The 27,827-nt window shown below is 32.7% G+C and overlaps 1 protein-coding gene across 3 annotated transcripts in view; it reads right to left on the bottom strand.

The window, feature by feature from the left end:
• nahoda (DOMON-like domain-containing protein nahoda) overlaps window positions 1-27,827 on the bottom strand; it is a 120,215-nt gene that overhangs the window by 33,166 nt on the left and 59,222 nt on the right. For 2 of the 3 annotated variants that reach the window (XM_088264272.1, XM_088264273.1), the window contains exon 3: window positions 948-1,360. In XM_088264272.1, coding sequence (XP_088120398.1) covers window positions 948-1,137 — 190 coding nt within the window. In that variant the 5' untranslated portion in view covers window positions 1,138-1,360. Of the gene's footprint in view, window positions 1-691; window positions 716-947; window positions 1,361-27,827 lie in introns of those variants that run through there. The other variant, XM_088264274.1, reaches the window with a different exon arrangement.

Below are 27,827 nucleotides of genomic sequence, written 5' to 3'. Positions count from 1 at the left end.
CGATGAAGTAACCAAAAATATATTTTTACTAACTGAAAATGTTTAAAAGATGACCAAAAATGTGTTATTACTAAGAAAAAATGTTTTCTTGCAAATTAAAAATTATTCCATTGGGATTTTTTCAATACAACAGAAAGGCAATCTTAATTCTAAATTATAGAATAAAATAACAACTAAGTATGTAATTTTTTCCACATGAATTTTATTTGACCAGCAACCGGGTTTCGTCGTTACTGACATCATCAGACTGGTGTGAGGCTAGAGAAAATTCAATGTTATATACACAACAAGGCAGGAGTTGAAAACTGTATTTGTATTTTTGATCGGGTATACAGCAGCCTCATAAACCCGACAATTTACGAAATTAAACAACTTTTCCCTAACTGTTTATCACGGATTTATAAATATACGAAATTAAACTCTTGCTAATCACGCAAACTAACGATTAGCAGCAAAAAATGCATTGTCTAGATTCTAGAATATTCATAGTCATTCCAAGATTAAGACATTAAATTCACACAAATCCATTCATCAGAGCCTAGAGTGTCAATTACGTATGTAAAAATATTAGAATTTACCATTAAGATTTGAACTCGTGACCTCTTCATCCTAATAATTTTTGCGCATCACGCTAACCATAGAACCAACCCTGGTGACTGCAAGGCTGTGAAAAATGAGCAATAAGACGTACCTTTGGGCATTCCGCAAGGCGCTTTCGTTCAACTGTTATCCAAGAAAACTAGGTCATATTTGAGATTAAGACTCTAAATTTGCACGCATCCTTTCATCAGAGCCTAGAGTGTCAATTATGAATGTAAAAAGATTAAAATTAACCATCAAGATTTGAACTCATGACCTCCTCGCCCTAATAATTTTTGCACCGCACGCTAACCATGAAACCAACCCTGATGACTGCAAGGCAATGAAAAATGAGCAATAAGACTTACCTTTGGGCATTCCGCAAGGCGCTTTCGTTCTGCTGTTATCCAAGAAATCCAGGTCATATTTCCTAGCCGGCGGGAACGTCAGAGACACGTGACCACTGGCGTCATCAATCCAACAGCCCAAAAAGGCAATCACAAGAAAACACAGAATTTCACCCCCAGTCCTCTGCCCGCCGAGAAAAATCGACGCCATTATATCACTTGTGTATTTGAGACACAACACTAAGAATCATAACACTTTTAAACACAACATTTAAATTTCAGCTAGCACTTATGAGAACACGAATTTTAATTTGAGATTTGATCACGGCTCATGTCAATTTTTTGTTGTAAAAAAAAGTATGGCTTTGGTTTTCACTTTTTTTTTCGGTAATTTTTTTCACAACATCTTGGAGTAGCCGGTGCGACGTATCAACCTGCAGACAATAAATACACAAATGTAATGAAGATTTCAAGCAATAGGATCTAAGAACGAGAATTCAACATGTAACTGATAGTTCAAGGTCCCACCGCTAGGGGAATTCGAAAATAAATAAAAAAAACGTTGATTCGATTTGAAGAAAACTGGTTCTGGTATAATTGACCCACAAACTTTGGACGGATCGAAAAAACAAACTTGATCTTATCAGAGGATTCTGAGTTTAATAAGCAGTCATCATTATACAAAAGAAGAAAAAAGGCAATATATAAAAATACAATTAATAATGAATGAGAAGGCGTGATGGGGCCATTATAGAAAGTTTATAATAATATGATACCGTAAGAAACACGTAAGTAAGAACACTAAGCAAATATTTTCAACATTAAGACAACACTGGATCAAAAACGTTTTCAGAAGGCATCCATAAATTAAAAACGTAATAAATTATTACATACACTGAAAAACCTATCTTGAATTTGACTTTTTAAATTCCCAAATGAATACTAGTTTCAAAGAATACACAACACATAGTCAATCAACTATTAAATAAACAAATCATCAACGAAAAGCAAAATAAATAAATATGTAGCGTAAAACTACTTTGTTTCAAACCAAAGTAAAAAAACAAAGTTGTTTTATTTTATAAAGTTTGTAAAATGTGCCAGAAAGTATCTGCGAAAAACATCCAAGAAAACAAATAAGTCTTACACTTCAGTGTATTACTCCAAAACAGATATTTTTCGAATAAAATTGAGATAAAATTTATTGTATTAAGAAGAATACTTTCTGTGACGATTTTAAATACAAAAAAAAATATCGACGGTAAAATTCCAAATTATGAAAGAAATACCATAAGATTTTAAAGCTTTACGCTACGTAAAGTTTTATTCGATCAAAAAAGTTAGCTTATATAAACTATGTTTATTTTGGAAACCTTAGCCTTGTGAGTTCAAAAACCACATTGTTAATGACACTGATATAATATGACTTAAATACGTATGTTTTAGCTACCGTTTAACATATATAACATAATTTGATAAGTGTGGATGCACCTACATTAAAACTTATGATCAATATAACGATAATAATGATGTAAATTATAATATACCTTTTCCAAAATATTAGCTATAGCCAATAGTTATAGTAGAAACAAACTTGCATACTAACACATCTGTATAGAAGACTTTAAATGCGGATGTGTGTGTGTACATAGGTGTAATCACTTTCTCTACATAACTCAAAATCGAATAGCCAATTATAGTGAGTCCGTTCCGTATGGTAATAACTATTTATAAGTTATAATGGATGCGGAATACCCCAAACCGACCAGCAATTACGCCAATAATGATTGCCAAATTTAATCGTTTGAGGTAACAGAGAATGTGAACGGAAGAGATGTCATGTGGACGAAATTGGAGAGAGATTAGATGCAAAAAATACTGACGAAATAAAGTCATTGATCTTTGATCATGTGCACGATAAACGAATCTCACTGGCAAATGTAGAGAGCAGAAAAGATATGAAAGAATACATCTTTTTTACTAATTTTTAAAAATATTTATTAGTTACCTTAGAAAATTCTCCTACATAATGTACAAGGATTTATAGTACCTACATTTAGTTTATGTCTTAAAAATGATAGTGGATGTGTATAGTTCATAATGAATTAATAAAATTGATCCCTTAGAAAAAATACAAAAGATACAACAATACAATAGACATAATGTATTCAATATATTATATCAATCTAGATTTGACACATAGCTTATTTATTTGTCCTATTCATCTTGTCATATTTTCTAAATAAGACACCAATAAATCCGATAGACTTTTGTGTCCTATTGCCTCATCAATTTTTGTCAACTGAATACCTTCATTTGCACATTCTGTTTCCAATTTAAATCTTTCTATTTAAAAAATTGGACACACTAAATGAGAGACATCTTGTGATGACGTCTCATCACATTCACAAGTAGAGTTTTGTCTAATTTTAAAACGGTAGAGGTATTCTCGAAATGCTCTACGACCCATAAAAAAATGAGTCAATGCATAGTTAAATTTTTTTTATAAAAATTTAAACAGTTTTTAAGAGAATAAGTCATTAAACATGATAAACTTGTCAGTATAATACTTAAGAGGAATACCAAGGAAAGGTTATGTGGATCAGCTAAAATAAAACAAAAGGCAGGCATTGTGTCGCACGGAGAACTCAATCAATTGGTTTGGACAGAGAACACTGGAATTTGAAAATGAACCTATACATTGTGTAAAAACATAAAAACTACAACAAATCCAATGAAAAAAAAAATACAACAATTCAAGTAAGATCGAACCAAATTGAATCAATTTCGCAATAGTAACAATATCTTCGTCTATTTTTTGCAAACCATTCAAAAGTGACAAGAGATGATTATGGTTTTACAACTTGGACATTTTTTGTTTTTATTACATAATAAGATATTGCGAGAAAATAAAATATTGAGATGGATTTTTAGTTATCGAGCTGTTTTTCTTTAAGAAGGGAGTTTACGCTGAAGGATGATTAAGGTAAGATTTTTATTTACGAATATAGCAGGTTGGACTTCCCCTATCATCTGTAGTTGTTGATTTCTATGGTACCTTTTACCATCTTTATCTTATTCCTAATTACTGAGAATGGAATCCATTATTTATTCTTGGTCGAATGATCCTGTACCGAGTGCTTCTAAAATATGGTGAATCTTATACCGTTACTTCATCTAGCTGAAATTCTTGACTAAAAAATACACTCGTGAATATAGTCGTAAAAGCGTTAAAGGGCGTTTAAAACTAAAACCAGTAGTTAAAATCGTCTGAAAACCGACCACGCATATAAAAATTGGTAATATTTTCATCAATTGGTGTGGCAGTCACATTGTGGTAATATCTATCTATTTTTAATTTAAAATCACTTGGTACAAACAATTATTTCTTAAAATCCATTGTGGCATGTGTTTCGATGCATTCTACATAATTTTCAAACACCGTATGTGAATGTATTAATTTTTAAAAAAAAACACAGATTTTTTTAGTCTACTAAGGTGTATTTTATTAACAAAAATAAATAAAAAATTAATATTGTGACAATTGTTTCTCCTAGTTATGGCATTTTCAAACGAATGTGAAGTATGTGAAGCTAAGTCTAAATTTTAGAATTCTGCCTTTGGGACGTTGAAGGATGAAAAGGGATAGAAGCTGTTTCTTATTTTTACTTTTGATCAATTCACATTCAATCAAATTAGAGTGAAAAAAAAACACATGTAAGACATTTTTATAACCTGCCCTTTTAAATAATTTTCAATATTTAAAATGGAGAATTTGTTTTGTAGTTTTTTGTATTGAAGAAATGTCGAAATGGATCGACACAGATTTTGAAACCTTATATAATTAAGACTGTCCTCTTAATTAGATAGACCGTCGCAGTGTTCGAACTCACGATCTCCGATTATTCCCCCTTTACATGCGCCACCGAGCACCTGACAACTTTCCGTGATTCTGTAACATTTTATTGATCACCTGTCATTCTTTTATCTCAACTTAAAATTTAATTGATGAAGAATAGGTGCGACCAACGCCTTGTCATTTACATTCTCAAACTAGATTAAACATGTTGATTTTAATTTATTCAACTGCTTTAACCCTTAAAATCAGTGTCAACGACATCGACTATCACTTGGGAGTATGTGTCCCTGTCTTGGGCAGCTCCAAACAGCAGTATAATAGCAACTAAATACAGTGACAAAATGAACTCATCATAGAAAATAAATATAACGAGAAAGAATACAAAAATAAAATATGTAAAAAAAATACAAATGTTTTTCTTCATTTATAAATAAATAAAAATATGAAGTTTCATTAATTGACTCGGCAGTCACTTTTAAAAAATAAGAAACAGCTCCTACCCCCTCTTCAACCTTCAACGTCCCAAGGACCCAACTCTAAAATTTTGAATTAGCTTCACATACGGTGTTTGAAAATGATCCGGAATGCATCGAAACAAGTGTCACAGTATATTTTAAGAAATACTGGTATTTACTAAGTAAAACATGAATTAAAAAATATGAAGACCTGTACAAATTGTTAACAACAGACCAAAGTCTGGGAGTATGACTATGACGTCTAGTAGATTCTAATGCCCATTTACCCATCATGCCTAAATGCTGTGTTTAAGACGTCGAGCGACTTAATGAAGATTGACTATCCAATAAAGTATGATCTTACGATAAGTACATACAGTGATAAGAGCATCGCTACAGTGTGGTTATCAACTTTTGTCCCAGAATGAAAACTTTCACCGAAATCTTGAACGATACGTTATTATTAGTTCTATAGATTAGAGATGCCATTGAGAACGACTTCAATTTCACCGTGGTGCAAAAAATATCGGCGAAAAAATATAATATCACTTGGTACGTGCGAATTACACGAATGAATCTACACGTAAAGCCCATAATGGTGGACCAAATAGTATGTTAATAGAGTAAAGTTCCCATTATAGGACATGACCAAAATAGGGTAATAGCTTCGGACGCTGGACTGCGTCACCCAAGCTACCACAAAGAAGATAGAAGTATATATTATAGGTGGCTAAATTGAGACGAAGCACATGCGTTTTTTCATTTATTCATTTAAACTTCTTGTACAGAATATTGGCTGTTTTATTGCTAAGAAGAGATGTCTTGCAATTAACATAAAACAGACTAGTGATACTGGTCAGAAGTTTGTAATTATATTTTTGATAAAAACTTCAGTTCTCGACTACTTCATTCTCCACAATTCATACAATCATTGACCTGTCCAATAATAACTCGCATACTCTACGTTCTTCCTATTTAGTTTCTATAAAATGTTTGTTTTTAAACATGTACAGCCATTAATTAAGTACGCGTTTTATAATTAAAAATATTCCCGCGTATTCCATGTAGGTATAATAATATCATCATTTCTCCATTCTTTGCTTTTTTCACACATGTAATTTTTATAGGCGTTTAATTTATGTGTTATTGGGTGCTTACAGTAGAAACTGGTTAGCATCGATAATTGAATAATTTCTCATCATTTCTTCTAAAGATAGACAGAAAATAAAATGACGTTATATGGTATTACTGCGGTGTCTTTCCTATCATTCACGATTTCAGTAATTTTTAAGAATCACTTATGTATATCCGGAGCATTTGTAAGATTGAACATATCGTGAGGCGGGGACGACAATGAAGGCGATACTGGAACGAACATGTAAACAGAATGTCTGAAGACAGACTTCCACGTATCGTCCTTCAAGGAAACCCCGAGGACGTAGACCCCCTGGCAGACCTCAAAAGGTGGAGAGATAGCTGGCAGTCAACATCCCAAGAGCGACAGGCGGAGGCACAGACAGATCCTGAGGATCTATAAAAATAAGAAGGAGAAGAAGTATTTTTTACAAGAATACAGTTTGGTATTTAGTACCATTATTTATTACTTATTATTGTGTTATTATGCTGACGACAGTCAACAGTCCGGCCTCTCCTGACGAGTTTTACGTGGTTTCCTCCCAACAATCAGGAACTTCTCAGCAAACGCTGAGAAGTTCCTGATTGGCCCACAGTAGATTATCCCTCCTGTTCCCAATACAGATTAAAATAAAACATCATCTAAGCTAGAAGAAACAAAAATGCCACTAATTGATCTACATATAAACCTCGTACATAACAAGCATGGTAAATATTAAATGCAACTCCCATCTAAAAAAAAACAGCTTGAAAAAAATGTTCTTACAGCTTTGGATCAATTAAACCGTGTGCAAAAACAAAACAGGAATATAATTGACTGTCTGTTACACTGTTAATGGATGAATAGGCAGATATTAGATGCAGTCATCAAATAATTTATGCAATCACACACATGCCCAAATGATGCGATATATTTCACATCTACACATTTCCATTTGCCATTTATGGATAGCTTTTTTATATTTATTCAAAACATTTTGAGTGTGTTCAAATACTTGTTCACAACGTGGTTTACTAGGACACATTCAAAATATTTGGATAACACTTTGAGTATGTCCAAATACTTGTTCACAAATCTGGATTATCTCCAATTATAGGAGTTAATTTTATAATGGGAGATAATCCAGATTTGTGAACAAGTATTTGGACACACTCGAAATGTTGTGAATAAATTATCTGATCAAATTATAAGCTTAAATAATAAAAATGAAAATCGTATTTTCTGGCGTTTCTCATGTGTGTGATTATAATCCAGGATTCGGACTTCACATACTAATATAAGAATTTCTGCTTAATAAAAAGCTTCTTTACATCTCACCTATAGATGTCTCTAGTGAAGTTCTAGTGATTCAAGAACAAGATTTCTAAATTGGTTCATATATATAGAAGTTCCAAGAATTTGAGTAGTGTGGTTGTCAATAATGGGTAGAATTGGTGAATGTTACACGTGTGTAAAGTGATCACTTAAACCAGCCTATGACGGTCGTCAGCCCCGTAAATGCCCAGTTTTCCATATTCTTCTTCATTTTCGATGAGATGTTAAATAATAATATGAAATATTTGGATCACTCAACCAGCCTATGACAGGTATTAGCCCTGTAAATACCCAGAGTTAGAAATTCTTCTTCGTCTTTGTTGAGATGTCAAAAATGTCTTTTATTTTTATATTAAATATTGAAATCAAAAACTGATTTTTAGATTCTACAAAATTGTATTTTTCTATTTTTTTAAAGACACATAAAAATAAAATTTGTGACAATTGTTTCACCTTATTATGGCATTTTCAAAGTAATGTGAAGATTAAATGGACTAAGGATCCTTATATAGCTATACAATTCTAGGTACTTAATTAATAGTTTTATATATCGTAGTCATACAGGAGAAAGTGACCAAGTGCATTTCATACAAAAACGTGATCATTGACTATTTGATATCTTACTAGCTTAATATTGCCCTAAAAAAATCCCAAAGGATTTTAAACTTGAAAGTATAATATATTGACTTGTTAAAAATGATTAACTGCATTGATGTTTATTTTCCTGCCAAGCAAAAGTGACTTAAATGGCCCTCCTGAACATTTTACGTTTTGTTAGTTGGTCACTTTCTCCTGTACGACGACGATATATAAATTAAATATAAATTAAAATGGAGTTCTACAAATTAAACGCTAAAATCTATAATGTCTTTTATATTTAGTTTGTAGTTTTAATGACTTTATAGATAATGGTAGCAGATTGTACGATTTTATTGCATAATATTCAAAGTTCTTTTGACCAAAAGATATTTGATGAGTCAAATATACTCTAGTCGAACCTTAAAAGTATGAATCCTGGTGCCAGAGAATAATCGATTCACCCAATTCGTATCAAATTATCATAAACACAAAAGCCAATATCAATTACAGAATTACTTTCACCTGCTCTCTCTGTTAGACATGACAAACATCGTTTTAGAAATTCCTAAGTGTTAAGTGATGCCTACAGCGGCAGAATGGGCCCACTTGGCCTCTCGGCTCTGTGGGTGCGGGACACATTTTAATTTCTAATTTACACGTCTCGATGTGTTCGAGAATGCCCCCCGGATGTTAACTTTTAACCACGTGTCCTTAGTGAGTGCAAACAGTTTTGAAGTGAGGACAGACGTGGTAGAACGAGGTGTTTCCACCAATGGAATGATCGGCTTTAAAGTACATTGAGATTCTTTATTTGGGCACTTGTGTATCGAGGAATAGATCGATTAGCAACAACAAAATTGGGACATTAAACTTCAATTTTAGATAATGTTATTTGATCGAATTTTTTGACCATCCTCATTATCATCGTATCTCATCACTCACACCAATTGCAATGGTGAGTGCAATCTTGCTTTCTTACCATTTTCTACGTTCTAGCTACTTTTCAACCATCTCCAATGATTTTCAAACAATCTCGACACTTTTCCACTATCTCCAATCCAATTCAAACATTTTAGCTGATTTCTCACTATCTCCATTGCTTATCTTGCTACTTTTTTGCCATCTCCAATCTTATTCAAACATTTTTGCTACTTTTCCACCATTTCCACGACTTTTCTAACATTTTTGCTATTTTTCTACCATCTCCACTACTTTTCTAACATTTTTGCTACTTTTCTACCATCTCTAATGCTTTTCTAACATTTTCTGCGATTTTTCTACCATCTCCAATGCTTTTCTAACATTTTTGCTACTTTTCTACCATCTCCACTGCTTTTCTAACATTTTTGCTACTTTTCTACCATCCCTAATGCTTTTCTAACATTTTTGCCACTTTTCTACCATCTCTAATGCTTTTCTAACATTTTTGCTACTTTTCTACCATCTCCAATGCTTTTCGAACAGTTCCACTGTCTCCGCTGAATATTTTGTATTCATATTTATAACTCCTTAAGTGATTACGTTCAAAATTAAACTAAATTGCTATGATTATAGTCATAAACATTTAATATTGATAATTTAATCCGCACTTTTGAAAATTCTGACGTCAATGAAGACACAAAAAAGGCATTGAAAATGAAATTCGAACTTATAACCTTCTAATACGCATAAATGGTTATTTATATTATCTGTTTTTTTGTTAATTGTGTATGTAAGAAAATAATAAGCTTCGAAGAATCAATGAATAATGATTTCATTATTATTGACAACAAAAGAAGTACCAAATAGATGAGAAATAAAATCTTTCTACAAACCAAAATGGTTCTCTTAGCAGTGCGGGTAAGAGCTATTATTGCTCGTCATGGCGGCACCGTGACCGAAGGCGAATGGTGTTCATTATACCAAAAGATATCGAGTTCATTCCCATCGGATACCACTCCGTATCAAGATCGAATAATACGATAAAATATTAGAGCTGTGACGACTATTCATTCGGCTATTCCCGAAACCGAAATTTGAACTATTTTCATTATTAACCTAAGTTCTTCTCAATAAAGTTATACAAGCTAGTACGAATATGGGTATGCACCCCTAGTGCTCTAGCCATACTGTCATTCTCCATTCCTACTCACTACTCCTTCTCCATTATCTTACCCATGACACTTTAGACTTTAAACATATTCCACTCCTAAGTACAAGAATCTGGAGAACAAGTGATTGATCAAGATACAAAATATGTAAGTGCCCTATGCACCATTTGTGTCCATAGAAGTCAGAGCAAAGAAGTACCTACCTAACTTTACATTTCAACAAACTGCATTTATTTTTTAATCAATATTTTCATTGTTTTGAATATTGAAAGCATTAACTTTGTGGATCATATTGATATATTATTTCGAGAAATAAAAATACTTTGTGTTCTGATCCACTCACATTTTTACTAACCAACTAGTTTAGGCAACAACCTGTTGCCCTCTTCAGGGTTTCTTCAGTAATAAATGAAACCCTGAAGAGGGCAACAGGTTGTTGCCGAAACTAGTTGGTTAATAAAAATGTGAGTGGATCAGAACACAAAGTATTTTTATTTCTTGTATGTATTCTTGTATATTATATTATTATATTTCTATAATAATATAATATTTTCATTCATAGCTAATATGCATATTTAATCACAATCAAGTTGGTAGCATAAATATGCTCATGTCGTAAGAGGCGCTGAAGACAACATATTGTAGAGAGAGTGGTATGTAGTAGCCGTTTTGGTAAATGCAAAACCATCGCAAGGAAGAGCCCTGACCAGATGGAACAACCCCATCAAGAGTTCCATAGGACTTTCGTTCTCGGAAGCCCCAAGTATGACACAAGATCACTTCGTGATATCCATACACCAAAAGTATCGCTCCAGTCCAAAGTATTTCACATAATAAAGTACAAAGTAAGTTGACATTCATATTGTGGTGTGTCCCAATTTTTACATAATTTATCTTGTACTTGAGCTTTGATCTTTCTCTTTTCCTCTTTTCCTCCCTCCCGTCCCTCTTCCAAGTATTTTTATTAAATTACATATGTGAAATTTTGAAAATGGAATATTACAAATATGTACTTATTTGTTTTTTGTCACTCATTAATGTAAATGTATTTATGTAACTGTTCTGTAAAATTTCCAAATATAATAAATTAAAAAGACAAGATGTATTCAAATCGACCTATTAGAGAATCGATTTGATTATCGACTCATACACTATAGAGGACTGACAAAATAAGTACTTGAATAAATAATCGACTTTTGAATATCTGATTTTATTTATGATGCGGCCGAATGTACGTCCCATCTCTAGTGACTAGTGGGTACCCAGAAGGTACCACACCTTGCCCCATTGTACTGAGATTACTTTCACTTGTTGGTCCATCCACGTACCGCAAGAGATCTTACACACGCACGCACTCACACACTTGCACGCATCTTCCACATGGTACGAACTACAGTGTAAATAGTACTTCAGACGACAAACTCTACACAATTGAGGATATTAATATAAAGCAAATAAAGAACTGTTAACAATCCAAAATATGGTACTTATTTTTACATGATGTGAACAAGAAGTTGGCAGTGAAGATGAAAGCAGATTTAGTTTTGTTGATATGTGACCTCTTGGACTTACACGAATGTATTTTCTTTTATTTTTCTTCTTTTTTTTATTCCTTATTAATGTCTAACAGTGCATAGAGCACTGCATCAGAAAACTCGTTGTCTTGATCATAAATTACCGCGAAAGCGAAGTAATCTTTATTACGTTCTTAATGCCAGTTGATGGTAACGTTTTAAACGTAATCAACTAACTAACCATGCCTCGCCGCCTCCAGCAGGGGTAGGTAGAGAGAATAGAATGCCACACCAATCTTTATTGGCAAACAATATTCGCTTCTTCCTCATTCATTCATCTCCTCACACATACACGCCGATTATTCCGACTCCTGATCTGATCTGACTACTTTCAAGTAAATGTCACCGTGTTAATACAAATTGTGCCCAACCGGAAACCGAAACTCAGATATTGTTTACTGTAGCCATACACGTGATCATGCGCTTAGGGAGGTGGATATTTTGTGAAACACCCAAAATATAATGTACCATAAGTATATCAGAAGCGAAAAAACAGAAATAATTGCAACCGAGTGAGATATAATTCGGATAGAAGTAAGCGTTTCTAAAATGATCATGTGGAGTGTGATCAATCATCTTTGCATCGCCTGTAACCAAGTTCTGAGCTGAGGAGAGACTCTTAGCTATCTGCCTGATACGCGTCATACGTTTTTTTGGACACAGTCAGAAAAAAACTCAAATAGGCTTGAAAATCAAATTATAATCGTCAATGTTGCTAAAGAAGAAAGCAGAAAACGGACACCCATGAAGGATTTGTCACTCTGGTTAGATTAAAAGACTACAGACAGTTCTTCGCTTTGTGGGATGCAGACAGAGAAAAGTGGAGAAGACTGAAGAGCTCTTTCAGGATGGTTTCCAATCTCAGCAATGATGATAACGACAAAAAAAAAAGGTTTTCTCAACATAGAAGCCCGCGATATCTCCATGTTTCCCAAATAAATGAAGGCTATATCATTGATATTTCGACGAAAATAATCGTTATCATCCAACGAATCGTCAATTTGAAATAGTATTATTCACTAAGACCTTGGTTAGAGGGTACCATATTACGTACAATACCCGAAACGGTGTTGTTGGTTCGATATCAAATAGTGAGATCGGTGTAGTGTGGAAGGTAGACTGCATGATGGAGAACAGATTGAGATAGGGACGGTTGGATGAAAATGAGAACACTCTTACATATTTTTACGGAGAGAAACTCAAACGCATATGCATGATATCCGCTGAAATCGAAGCTCACAACTACGAGTGAATACGTACGGCTAGAGCAGTGGTCGCAAACTCACAAGCGAACAAAACCAAATAATTATCCACAGTACAACGATTTCAGTTTTTTTTAACGGGTCAAATTTAATAGGTCTTTCATATGCGAGTTCTCGGCAGAGTCTATATTTCAATTTTCAATTTCAATTTCAATTTCAATTTATTCAATAATTAATATATACATTACAAACAAACATTTAAGGCGTATACATTAAAAAAAAAAACAAATTAAAAATTACGCAAGAAGATTCTTGTTAAATGTGTAGAAGAATCTCGCTTCGGAAAACTCCTTCGGACACATGGAACAGATCAATATCCAATGTGATATTGTTCAACATAGCGGTAGCTCTTCCTACAGGCATAACCATCGGCAGGTTGGTCCTGTGTATAGGAATGTGAAACAATCTATGCCGACGCTGTCTTAGGTAACTATCGGGAACATACAGACCAATGCTCTGGATAATTTCAGGATTATCGATCATACATATAGTTTAGTTGAGTAAGTTTTTAACTAGCGGAGACCTATATGAAATGTTTGTAAGATATATTTCAAGTTTTAAGTTTTATACTAACATTTCTTGGTGGGACTGCATTTTATATAATAAAACAAAAAGTACATAGTTTTTTCGCTTTCAGCGTTTTATCATAATATGGATCTTCCTCGAAAGATATCTAGAGGAAGACCAAAAAATTCATGGATGCTGCAAAGAGAAAACATGGTTCGAAGAGATGGCCTAGGTGACGTTGTCCATGACAGAAGGACGGAGAGAGCTGACTCCAGCAGTCTGCAAAGACGATAAGTTGGGATGTAGTCAGGAAGAAGAGCGTTTTATTATAAAAGTGGAAAACACTAGTTGTTGTTTAATTATAAATTTCATAGAGGATAAGATACATACATTTCATAATGTAAGATGAGATATCAATGTAAAAAATATAACTTCTAAGTGGACAAAACCCAGATTTGTGAACATTGATTTGGACATATTCAAAATATTTTGACATTGGATCTGTGCCACACTCGAGGAGCCATAATGCGACATGCAATCCACAGTTTGGCGATCTCTGAGCTAGACCAAATGCATCGATGCACGGCATTTATAAATATTTTTTAAAATAGTAAAATAATATACGGAATGAATAATAATGAGTATAAGATTCTAAATCTGAAAATATTTTTGTCATCTCAACACAGAAAAACAAGAATATGGAAGTCTTGGCATTTACGGGGCTTACGACCGTTATAGGCTAGTTTGAGTGATCACTTTACACGCGTGAAACATTCACCAATTCTACCCATGATTGACAACCACACAACTGAAATTCTACTACTACTACTACTACTACCATCACGCCGTTTCTCCGCAGGAGTAGGCAGAGAGGATAGAACGTCACACTTTTCTGTCCTGACAAACACTCCTCGCCTCCTTCACATCCATACATCTAGTCATACATGCCCTCCGATTACGCAGACTTTTGACACCGCCAGATTTTAGGTTCTGATTTATCTGATCATGCCAAATCTTTTTCGGTCGTCCACGTTCTGTTTTCCCTTTCACATTCGCCACATATATTTTCTTAGTCATCCTCTCGCTATCCATTCGCTCCACATGTCCATACCACCGCAAAGAACTCTTCCTAATCTTTTCAATTATTCCTCGTTCAGCCTTACATTCCTTTCTTATATCGTCGTTTTTAATTCTGTCATACAATGATTTTCCACACATTTGTCTGAGGGAGCGCATTTCAACATTATATATATATATATATATATATATATATATATATATATATATATATATATATATATATATATATATATATATACACATATATATACACACATATATATATATATATATATATATATATATATATATATATATATATATATATATATATATATATATATATATATATATATATATATTGTTCAAATTCGAAACAAAGTGCTTGAATTCACTAGTATTTCACTATAGACGTCTATGGTGAGGCTGTTTATTAAGCAGAAACTTTTTCATTGGTATGTGAGGTCCGAATCCTGGATTATAATCACAAACACGAGAAACGCTTTTATTTTTTTATTTATTTTAGTTTCTAATTTGGCTTGATAATTTATTTACAACATTTTGAGTATGTCCACATACTTATTCACAAATTTGGATTATCTCCAGTTATAAATTATTCCTAATTGTTTTTATAATATTGATAATAATTTGTATGAAATATGTACTCCTAATTGGGGATAATCCAGATTTTTTAACAAGTATATGGACGCACTCCAAATATTGTGAATTTATTATTTATTTATCGAATTCTTAGCAATTTTTTAGGCGTGTTCTACCGTATTCGTGCGTTATGTTTTTACTTTCTAAATATCTCTATTCCGGCGCAAAACATTATGAATATAATTTTATGTACATCCGATTTTCCTATTCGACTAATTAATATTTATGTGCGTGGTTTTTGTGTTCATATTAGATGTGACATCAATTTATCCACTCTCATTCATGAGTCAGAAGTCGGTTTCTCTTCCGTGTTCTTACTACCTCACGAGCCTACCTTTGAGTTGACATTTTTTATTATTAATGGTGATATAAGGAAAGAATGAAAGACTAAGATGAGCATTATTAATATAACTAAAAAAGGTGTGTTGAGATGGTTTGGGTTTGTGAATCGAATGAGTGAAGAAAGAACAGTAAAACAAATTTACAAAGCAAATATGTTGGTAATAGAAGTAGACGAAGACCGAGGAAAACTTGGTATGATCAAGTATTTCAAATACTTGAAAGTGGTCAGGTCAGGAGTCTGGGTAATCGGCATGTTTGTATGAGGAGATGCGTGAATGTGGAAGAAGCGAAGATTGTTTGCATTCTATTGTATATCTTCTATTGCATATCTACTGATTGGTGTGGCGTTCTATTCTCTCTGCCATCCCTTGTGAGGAACACCACACCACTCTGTCTTTGTAAACATTTTTCGCCTCTTCCATATTCATGCATCTCCTTATACATACCCGCCGATTATTTCGACTACTAGCCTGACCGCTTTCAAGTATTTGACATACCTGATCAGGCCAAGTTTTCTCAGTCTTCTTCTGCTCCTTTTTACTTTCTTACATTCAACTACATTCGCTTCATAAATTTGTTTTTTCGTTCTTTCCTCACTCCGCATATCCAAACCATCTTAACACACCTTTTTTTAATTTTATCGATAATGCTCATCTCAGCTTTGCATTATTTCCTTACTTTACCATTTGAACATCTATCGTACATCGTTTTACCGCACATTCGTCTGAGAGATCGCAATTCAATTGCATTCAGTCTATTTATTTCCTTCTTTTGCCAACTCCATGCTTCACTTTCAAACATTAGGGTTGGAACCAGAAATCTGTTGTGTACTACCAGTTTAACTTTTGCTGCCAGATTTTTATTTGTTATAACTGATTTCAGTGCACCATGCGTTCTGTTCCCAGTGTTCAATTTTTTTTCTATATATTTATGAATATTTCCATCCCTAGAAAACATACGTATGGAAGTGAATTCCATACACTTCTACGTCCACAGGGCAAAAACAGAAATTTTCACACAGAATAGAAATGAAATAGAAAAAATTGTGAACAAACTTAGGTATCTGACATATATTTTTAAACGTTTGTCTAGTTATGTCCATCCTAACACCAACAAAATGGTCTATCATGCACTTGTACAGTCTTCTCTTTGTTATGGAATAATTGGATGGGGGGGAGCATTCAATATTCATTTAAAGCCTTTAGAAACAGTCCAAAAACTTATTATTAAAATCATGCTTAAAAAAAATTCTACTTTTCCTTCCAACCAATTATTTCAGGAAGCCGAACTTTTGGAGCTACGAGAAATCTATTGCCAACAGTGTCTAAAATATGTTTATTTGCGCCAACATTTATTTCCTAAAAATAATAATAGATCTAGCCAACGAATTAATAATTTATTAGAAATCCCTTTTTGTAAATCCAGACTTGCGCAAAGACACTCATTTTTCATAGCTCCAAAACTGTTCAACTTATTCCACAAAGACTATTTGTTAGATGTTAATTCCCTAAGTTCGTGTAAATTAAAAAAATTGCTTAGATTATTTATAAAAGAGACAGATTTAAGTTCCTTTTTCATTTAGAACATGATCGCTAGCTTTTTACTTTTTTACTTTGTCATCTTTTTTATGTTTAAGTTTTAATTAAAAATAAAATAAAATAAAAAATTGCTCACTGAGAGTCAAGTATTTTTATTTTTATTTTTATTTTTGTATTTAATTCAAGTTTTTTGTATTTTGTATTAACTAATTATACTTAGAAACCTATACCCTTATACCCTGTACTATGACTATTTATTTTGTATACCCACACACAGGCCATGCCTTTGTGGGATCTTTTTTTGTATTTATTTTTATTTTTTATAAATATTTTTTGTTTTTGAATTTATGTAATGCAAAAGAATTTTAAATAAAGAAAAAAAAAAAAAAAAAAATGAAAATAAATACATGGCATTTACAACATTTTGAGTGTGTCCAAATACTTGTTCATAAAATCTGGATTTTCTTCAATTAAAGGAGTTATTTTCTTTTTTTTTGACATCTCAAAGATGAAGAAGAATATGGAAGTCTGGGCATTTACGGGGCTAACGACGGGGCTAAACCAGCCTATGGCGGTCGTCAGCCCCGTAAATGCCCAGAGTTCCATATTCGTCTTCATCTTTGATGAGATGTCGAAGCATGGCATTTATTTTAATAAAAAGCGTCGTTAGTGTTTGAAAGATCAATTTATTTCACGATGCAGGTGAAAAAAAAATCAAAATTGAATTTCTCGACTATTATCTGTTGGTGGGTGTTGAGGTAGATCCACGTTAATCATTTATCCACTTTAGATCAAAAGATAACATAGAAAAAGGCGGAATATTAATGTCCGATTGTTTTGAAGCTACGCCAATGCTTTTTTACGGTTTATGGGGTATAACAAATTGGAACCGAGGCATTTAACTCCGTAGTAATTAAATCCAGAGACGTAGAGTGATGGTTATATGTAATTAATACTACTAAATTTAAATGCTAGTTGTCGGAAATATTTATATGAACAGTTATGGATTCATAATTGATTAATAATGCTTGTGTCAATGATCAAAAGATAGTAAAATCTAGGACATGCGAAAGTGAATCTAATTCAGAGGGAATTAAGGCCTAGTATTCGTTAAATAGCAACTTAATTTTCTTTAAACCCAAGAAGATTTGACATAATTGTTTTTGTATTGAAAAAATAAGTTTTTCTTCGAAATAAATATATTGTTTTGAAAATAAAAGAGTTATCAAAAGGTAATGAGTAACAAAAAAAACATTTATATTTTCAATCACATTCTATAAAACAAACAAAAAATCCAATATGTATTCTAAAAAATAAGGGCGTGACTCGACGACCGGCTCTATGCGATGCCGGAAGCCAACTGAGTTCCAACTGAGTTTTATTAATGCGAGTTTGTCGTTAAAGACTATTATATTACTCTTATAGGTATCTCAACTTGAAATGAAACATATCTTTCCTCTTTATAAAGAAGATAAAAGTCTGAGCACCCCATGGCTTACAACCAGCCATTTGTCTGGCTTAAGCGATCACTTTATACACTTGTGTAACGTTCACCGTTCTGCCCATTATTGAACATCCATCTTTCATATAAAGAGGAACGATAGATTTATTTATTTATTAACGGCATTACTATCTTTTACAAAAAATAACATAGAAATTAGACAGTAAGATAGATTCCATAGAAAATAATAATCAATGATAAACATAAAATTAAAATAAAAATAATGAAAAAATTAAAAATAAGTACCTACAAGAAATAAAAAAATCAAAGTTTGTTGAAAAAATTCTTAAAAAGTTGGTACAAATTAGGAAAGCTAATAATCACCATAAAATTCATGGCGTAGTCGAGATACCTATAATATAGAAATCTCATCCGTATGGTGAATAATCCAATGTCTAATAGAAGAAATAATTATAAAATATAAAAAGCTGAAATGCGGACTTAAAGCGGTTGACCTCTGAGACGGAAATTTTATGTCAACAAAAACGAAACTCGGCATAGGTTTTCTTTATGGGTATATCACTGACTACATATTTTGAATTTTCTATGGTCGATTCCTTCCCATGTGGAAAAGAGAAAGGTCCATAGTAATTACCGCATACGTTTATACTTCTGCATACACGACCCGTGGGAAATTATCAACGGAAAGTGATAACATAAAGCGTTATATAAACATTGTAAATTCAGCTCTATTTAATACAAAATGGCAAGGCATAGTTTACATTGGTATTTAAATCAACAGTGATCAGCACTATTGGCCCAAAAATATTTTAGGCGGAGAAAAGCACAATCGATAAAATTCAAAAATAAAGTGTATTTAGAATAACGGTGGCCAAATTTGTGGAGCAAATCATACATTTTTTCCTTTGGTGTACACAAAACCACCAAAAGATCATTCCATCGTGCGTAGTTCATATCATATCCCATATATGGAAGTATTTCACATCCTGGCAATTTCAGGACACATAATGGCGTCAAGTGGTAAAGACGTTGGACTAAAGAAGAGAAGAGTAACAGAATAACTGAGAAGTTTTTAAGATAGATGAACTATAAACTACTTTTTCGTTGAATTAAAAAAAAAAACAATATGCCTGATATGCAGTGATTCTGATCTTGTTTGCTTTGAATAATAAAATAAATTTTGTTTTACGACAGGTCTCAGATTTTAGAAATCTCATTTCTAAAATCTGGCCCGGCTACTGAAAATATTGGCCACCCATTATTTAGATGGTTTGGGTATGTAGAACGAATGGTGAAGAGAGAACAGTAAAACGTTTTAAACAGGAATAACACGCAATGCCTCTACTTTTAGAGGCTTGTCTGCAGGTAGGATAGTAAGGATAGGGAAGGTTAATGTGAAAAATACATCACAAACACCCGATTTCAAATAAATCTTTTCTTGAATTTATTATTCAATTGAAATACGTAGGAGTAGATGCGTCAATATGGAAGAGGCGAAGATTGTTTGCAAGGATGGAGTGATATTACTTCTATAGCTTCGTTCAACCCACCCCTGTCCAGAAGCGGCGTGATGGTTTTCAAGTGAAATTCAAATTTAAAATGGGTAGATATTACCAAAAAGTGACTGCCGAATCAATTAATGAAAAAATCAAACGTTTATTCATGACCAAACTATATTTTACAAATCCAAATAAATTTATTCAACGAATTTACACTACACAGAAAAAAGGAATTTGTTCTCATATTTATTTTCATAAGGTTTTGTTCTCAGCTTTTAAATAATATATTTTGCTGTTAAAATGTTTCGTGACGAGTATACTATGGTATATATTACATATATTTGAATGTACCCTAAGTTATTTTCTACTGGTATACTTTTCCTCTGTTTTATTATGTACGAGAATCTGTTTTGCTATATGTAAACGTATTTACGAACAAGATTAAAGGTCAAGAGATAAAATACGTTTTCGTGTTATACTTTGAAATCTACCAATGCAAACTAGCCACATTTACAAAATAACAGCTTCCTTCGTACGTACATATATATATATATCGCCTTCTGGGCGAATTCCGATACAAAATGATTTCAAATTAAAACGGTATCGTAAAAATAAATTTTGCTGTAAAATTTATTATACATGGCTACCGGATAAGTCTTGTATATCAATAAAGCAATTGCAAAAACGATTTACGATTCTGTGTACAATGCTTAGTATACCTGTCTATGCAGATGTTTCATTATTTTGAGACGAATAGTTCGTTAGCGTTTAACCTTTATCTAGTCGCGCAGATTACTAAAATGCGAATACTACTTTGGGCCATGAATGGTATTTAAATTGGGCCATCACACCCATGCCGTCAAGGAATTTATCTTTGATGACTAACAATTCAATGATCGAACCGTTCAATCTCTCTTACCCATTTACATATTTAACACATATATATATATATATATATATATATATATATATATATATATATATATATATATATATATATATATATATATATATATATATATATATATATATATATATATATATATATATATATATATATATATATATATATATATATATATATATATATTTATTTATTTATATTTAAATGTGTATGTGTTTATATTTTCTTCTAACCCTCTTCCGCACCCAATGGTGCATAAGGCACTGCATCGTTACTTACATAAAGGCAAGGTGATCACTCCAGCGCTTCAGAGACCAGGGTAATATGAAATAAATATTCTAGTGTAAAATCATTTATATTTATTTTCACCCCTCCCTGGATTTCGATCTCGGCACCTCCAGCACGGTAGCTAAACACGCTAACCATTACACCAAGGAAGCTGTTTAATTTTTAGGCAAGTGATTTTGATTTGAATTAATTGTTTAAAAAGGAATGTGTGACTAAATTATTGTGGTGAAGGGTGGTATTATTGCTGTCTCGAAACCGGTAGACATAAAAATCTCGGTAAGTGGTTACATACTAATATTATTAACATTTTTGTAAAAACATAAATAAGTAAAAATGACTAACCACAAAGTAAATGCTTTAGTATTAATAATATTGAGAATATGACTAAATCAATTTAAAAACTGTGATTTCTAACTGTTTGAACCTTTCAATTAAAATATTAATGCCACATTAATATTTTAATTGAAAGGTAGTGTAATGGCCAGCATGCTCGGCTACCGTTCTGGAGGTTCTGGGTTCGATTCCCCCTTGGGAAATAATAAATAAAATTGATTTTTTCACTGTAATATTTATTCAATATTACCATGGACTGGTACCTGAAGCGGAGGGCTGATCACCTTTCCTTTATGTGTAAACGATCAAGATAACACTGCGTTTATATGACGCAGTGCCCTATGCACCATTGGGGTGCGGATAAGGGTTTTTTTATTGTTGCGAAAGCGGTTTATAACCATAAGCCCGCATATTTTATTATTATATTGTACATTGTACGTGAAATATAAAGTACTTTGGTATAAGTACCTACAATTATTTTATAATAATTTATTATAAAATAATTCACATGTCATTACTATTACATAACATTCTTATTGTCTGAGGACATCCAATTCTCGACAAGTTGTTGCAGCCAAGAACAATATTACTGTTTATTATCGTATGAAGATTGCCATGGTGAGGAATTTATTTTTCTTCACCAAGTACCTAAGTAGTTACCTAGCCATGAGAAAATGTACTATTTCAACACGGTAAGTCAAACGTTTCCTCATATTATACATAACATATTTCAATAATAACACTGCAGGTGTTTATCGGCCTCTGGAACTTAGTGGTAAACACATTTGTTTTAGAGAAGTAAAAAAATACTATTGTCCACCTCCGTAGCGCAGTGGTCAGCGCGTTTGGCTACCGTGCCGGAGGTCCTGGGTTCGATTCCCAGGGGGGTCAAAATAAATATGGCCGATTTTCACTCTCATATTTATTTAATATCACCCTGGACTGGTACAAGAAGCGCAAGGCTGATCACCTTGCCTTCATGCAATTAACGATCAAGATAACACTGCGTCGCTACGATGCAGTGCCCTATGCACCATTGGGTGCGGATAAGGGTTAGAAGGAAGAAAAAAATACATGTCTGTTGCTGAAACCTTTAGTGCATGTTGGTCTTCGGGTCGACCAAAAATCGCATGTGTTAAACATTTTGTGTAGTTTTGAGTGAGTAAATGGTGCTATAGTGGTGAAGGGTGGTATTGTTTGCATGCTGTGGTAGTGATTGTCCTGACGAAGAGACGGGTACGTCTCGAAACCGGTAGACTTAAAAATCTCGATGAGTGCCCATATACTAATATTGTTAACATTTTGGTAAAAAAAATATTATTATAACAGTAAAGTGTTGTTTTTTCTCTCTGCAATTAGAAACTGCTGAAACGCGAATGCTTAGATGGTCAGCTAGAGTGTTTCTTAGAGACAAAATGCTCACGCATTCGTGGAAGCTTGAGTGAACACATTTGTTTTAAGGTGAAGTAAAAAAATAGTTCAGATACAACAGTAATTTTTTTTTACTCTCGGCAACTAGAAACTACTGAAATGTGAATGCTTAGGTGGTCAGCTAGAGTGTTTCTAAGAGACAAAATGCTCACGTATGCCTGAGAGAACACATTTGTTTTTAGGTGGAGTAAAAAAATACTTTAGATACGACAGTAAAAACTCGGCAACTAGAAACTGCTGAAATGCGAATGCTTATATGGTCAGCCGGAGTGTCCCTTAGAGACAAAATAAAGAGTTCACGCATTCGTGGAAGTCAGAGTATAACCAATATCAATAGCAAAGTAAAGGAAAGGCGATTAAGATGGTATGGACTTATAGGACGTAGAGAACCTGAACATATTGTAAACCAGGCGATCGCCATGGATCTTCCTCGAAAGACATCTAGGAAGAACAAATAATTCACAGATGCTACAGATAGATACATGACCTAGGTGACGTTGTATATGGTAAGACCTACAACCTAAGGACGAGGAGAGCTGACCCTGATAGCCTACAACAAGGAACAATTCATTTATGATATGAATGTAGTTGCAAATAGGAGCAGAGAAAAACTAAGCAAAATTTTGGATGATCACGTATTTCAAATATGTGATGGAAAGTCTGACCTATGTCTGATCTATGAGGAGATGCATTAATGCGGAAGAGGCTAAGATTATTGCCAAAGACAGATTGGTGTTGCATTATATTCCCTCTACCTACCCCTGCGTGGAACCGACGTGATCAGTTTTTTATAGTAAAATATACGAGAGACTGCATAATATGAGACTGCATAATTTACTTACAATGTGTGAAATGCGTTTTTGTTGAAGGCTGTAAAAAGCGCAAGCAAGGTCACACTATGCACTCAATTAGTTTTCAATATACACCTGATGTTATCACAAACCTTATCTCGAAAATCACTTAATTGGTTTTTGCTTGAACACATATAAAATTGACTTTAAAAAAAAACAGTCGCAACTTTGAAAAAGTTAAATATTTGAAAGTTGCAACTCTCAGATTACAATTACCTTTATGCATGTTTATTATCTAAAATTGTAACACTACTATCTTGATACTAGTATCACAATAGTAATTGAGGTTAACCGATTGTAACCTCCGATAATAATGGTTCACACACACATTTCGGCAGTCCGTTTCATCAACGACTTATTTTGTAACGCCCGCAAATATACTTGCATTTAACCTTCATTTGGTCCCGTACGGTCTAAAAGACGTGTCCGGTTTTTGCCACTAGGTACTTAATAACTTACCACTAGTAATAGGAAGATGCCTTGGCAATTGAAACTGTAGATTTTAAAGTCTTACTCATTGATTAAGCATTAATATGATGGTAAAAATATAAAAATATGGCACTTGTATAATTTTTAAGTTGATTAATGTAAATACGGTTATTTTTATCTTGATTTTTTGGAAATACTTGTGTCACATTTTATTAAATAATAAAAGCAGTAGTAGTAATAAGTATAAAGTAAAACTAAAACTCTGTTATTTAGCAATTTTATCTTTGATACTTCTTTCCAACTGGTTTCGACAAGCACCTTGTCATCTTCAGGGATAGATATGTACAGGAATAATTAGTACTAATATTAATAGTAATAATAAAAATTAGTGTTATTTTATAACGTTTAAAACACGACTAGTTTCAAGAACCACAGATGTTTTCATACAGGTGAAAATACAAGCTACAGTTTGTATTTTGTATTACAGTTTGCATTTTCACCTATTGATAAAAATAAAAATTATAAAAATTCAATGTTTTTTCACCTCTGCTTGTCGAAAATAGTCGTTTACATAAAAAAACTCAAAAAGTGGTCTTGGGAATTCGCAATTTCGATTAAGTATAAAAAGTATCAAGAACAATGGCGGGCAACACAGAGAGCATGAAAACAGTTAAAGTCTTTGCATGTGGGTACATTTCTGGAACAACATTTGACGTTTTTAAAACATGAAAATTATATTTTTAATTTAACAGATCATCGAGGGAAAGATCCAGAAATGGTGTTGGAAGAAGGCGGTTCCATAAGATTCGAGGAGCTGTTTCGGACTGCCCAAAATAGGGACAAATTCTCACAAGTGATGGTTATTGTCGGGAGGACCTGTCACGAAACGTAGTGCTGTTTCCTTCAACATCCAAAGGACACAACTGTAAAATTTAAACTTAGTTTCACATACAATACTTGAAAATAATGCAGAATGCATCAAAACACGTGTTACAATAGATTTTAAAAAATAGTGGTATTCATCAACTAAAATTTTAATTAAAAATGGATAGATATTACCACAGTGTGAATGCTGAATCAATTAATAAAAATAATATTTTTAATTAATGTTTTACTTAGTAAATACCACTGTTTCTTAAAATCTACTGTGACACGTGTTTCGATGCATTCCGCATCATTTTGGTATTTAGAATTAGCTTCACATACGGTGTTTGAAAATGATGCGGAATGCATCGAAACACGAGTCACAGTACATTTTAAGAAAAAGTGGTATTTACTAAGTAAAACATTAATTAAAAATGGATAGATTTTACCACAAAGTGACTGTCGAATCAATTAATGAAAATAATATTATAGATTATAATCTTACATATATATTTTTGCGCAACCAGAGATTCAGCTGATAAAATAAAATAAAATAAAAATCTATTTTCACGATTTGTATCAGCAAATCACACCCTCATGGCTTATAGTTACATTTTATAATTTGGTAGGTCTAAATTATACCTTCCGAGGTGATAAAAACAATTTCGCAATATTGAAACAACGCCAAAATGACCAGAAAGAACGAATCAACGTATCGTGATAAGATATTTTCACCTTGGATGTTTATTTTTTTACTAGATCGTTATCATTAGAATACGTATTGCCATAGTGGGTAATTTAATTATGACATTAGAGATTGTTTGGTGAGATAATCGTTCTGAAATGTGGACCCGTGTTGCAAAATGCAGTATGAAACTTTCTTGCTAAACTCGACTTTTGTCCATGTGAGAAGTTTATATTTGTGTAATTTTGTTTTGCATGAGTACTCTTTCCCACGAATCAATCAAGCTCAGAATTTGGCACGTTGATTCATTTGTAAAGGTAACATATAATCAATGTTTTTTTTTGTAATTAGTATTGCACATTCTACAAAAATTAAAATGTAAATGATAGTTTGTTAAAAATATTAAATCCTAATGTAATTCATTGATTGCTCTGAATTTCAAACAAGTTTTTATATCTGTGACAGGTCTTTTAAAAAATACTGATTTTTAGCGCAATGGCAGCGCCATGTGTTGTAATCAACAGCAACACACGTAATATTAAACATTGCTCATAGCGAACAGTATTTTCACCTGTTAATGAGAACATCTGTAGTTCTCGAAACAAGTCATGTTACATTCATAAACTTATACGAGTGTTTTATTTTTATATTTAACTCATCATGTTATTCCACATAATGTTTTTGGTAATAGAAGCAGGGGAAGACCGATGAAAACTTGGAGTTTTTCAAATACTTGAAAGTGGTTAGGTCAGGAATAATCGCCGTGTATGTATGATATGTATGAATGTGGAAGATGCGAAAATTGTGTGAAATTTTTGTCAAAAAGGCGAAGATTGTATCAAAGATAGTTTGGTGTAGCGTTCTATTCTCTCTACCTACCCCTGCGGCGTCATGGTTAGTTAGTTAGATAGTTTTATTATATTTAAAAAAATATGCTAAATCAATTTATGTTTTTAATTTTAAAAAAACACTTGCTTTGATTAAAATTTATCCAAATTCATCAAAAACTTTAAAGAACTATGCATAAATAGTCATTGGTCATAACTCTTGTCATTTGAGCGCTAAAAATATTGTAGCAATAAAACGAAAGTAATTTGATGTAAGGTGTCTGGGGGTTAATATGGTAGGAATCACGTTGTTAAATAACACTCAAAGTGTTGAAAAAGTCGGTATAAACGCGATTATAAATCCAACCAAATTAATTGGGATAAATCTTAAAAATATTAATCATTTATAATCCCATGTGTGTCGTTGCGTGGGTCAAGAATTTGTTGAACCCACGACCTTTGTGTAACAAGACAATTAAACACCCACTCACTCACGAACTCAAAGACAAGTGAATATGATTGCATAATGGATGTTCAAAGACCTTCAACATCTCATTAAAGACCATAATCAATAGGAATACTTCTACCAACAAGAAACTACATATGTATGTGTGACAAATACTACTTCCATGATTTATATTTACACATATTAAAAAACACATTTTTCGTATACAGGAACCAAGATCAAAATACTATTAATAAAAACCGAGAATACTATAAATTTTCAAACAAAAGACATGAAATGTTGTATAGTATGGTATATGTCGTAGATTCCCAAGAATGGTAGCTATAAATAATGTTTTGTAGCATTTTGTCTTGGTAAAAAGACAAAATTCTACAAAACTTATAACATATTTTTACTACATATTCTTTTGTGTATAAAATGCAAAACTTGTATGATCGTTGGCCAATTGCATTGAAATATCATTTAATTCTAACTATGTATTTTTGTTC

The sequence above is a fragment of the Brachycentrus maculatus genome, unplaced genomic scaffold (assembly GCF_059751285.1).
Source record: "Brachycentrus maculatus isolate JH-2025_06_01 unplaced genomic scaffold, ASM5975128v1 h1tg000222l, whole genome shotgun sequence".
NCBI lineage: Eukaryota > Metazoa > Arthropoda > Insecta > Trichoptera > Brachycentridae > Brachycentrus > Brachycentrus maculatus.
The sequence above is the reverse complement of the archived record's forward strand: the minus strand, read 5'-3'. Positions and strand labels throughout refer to the sequence as shown.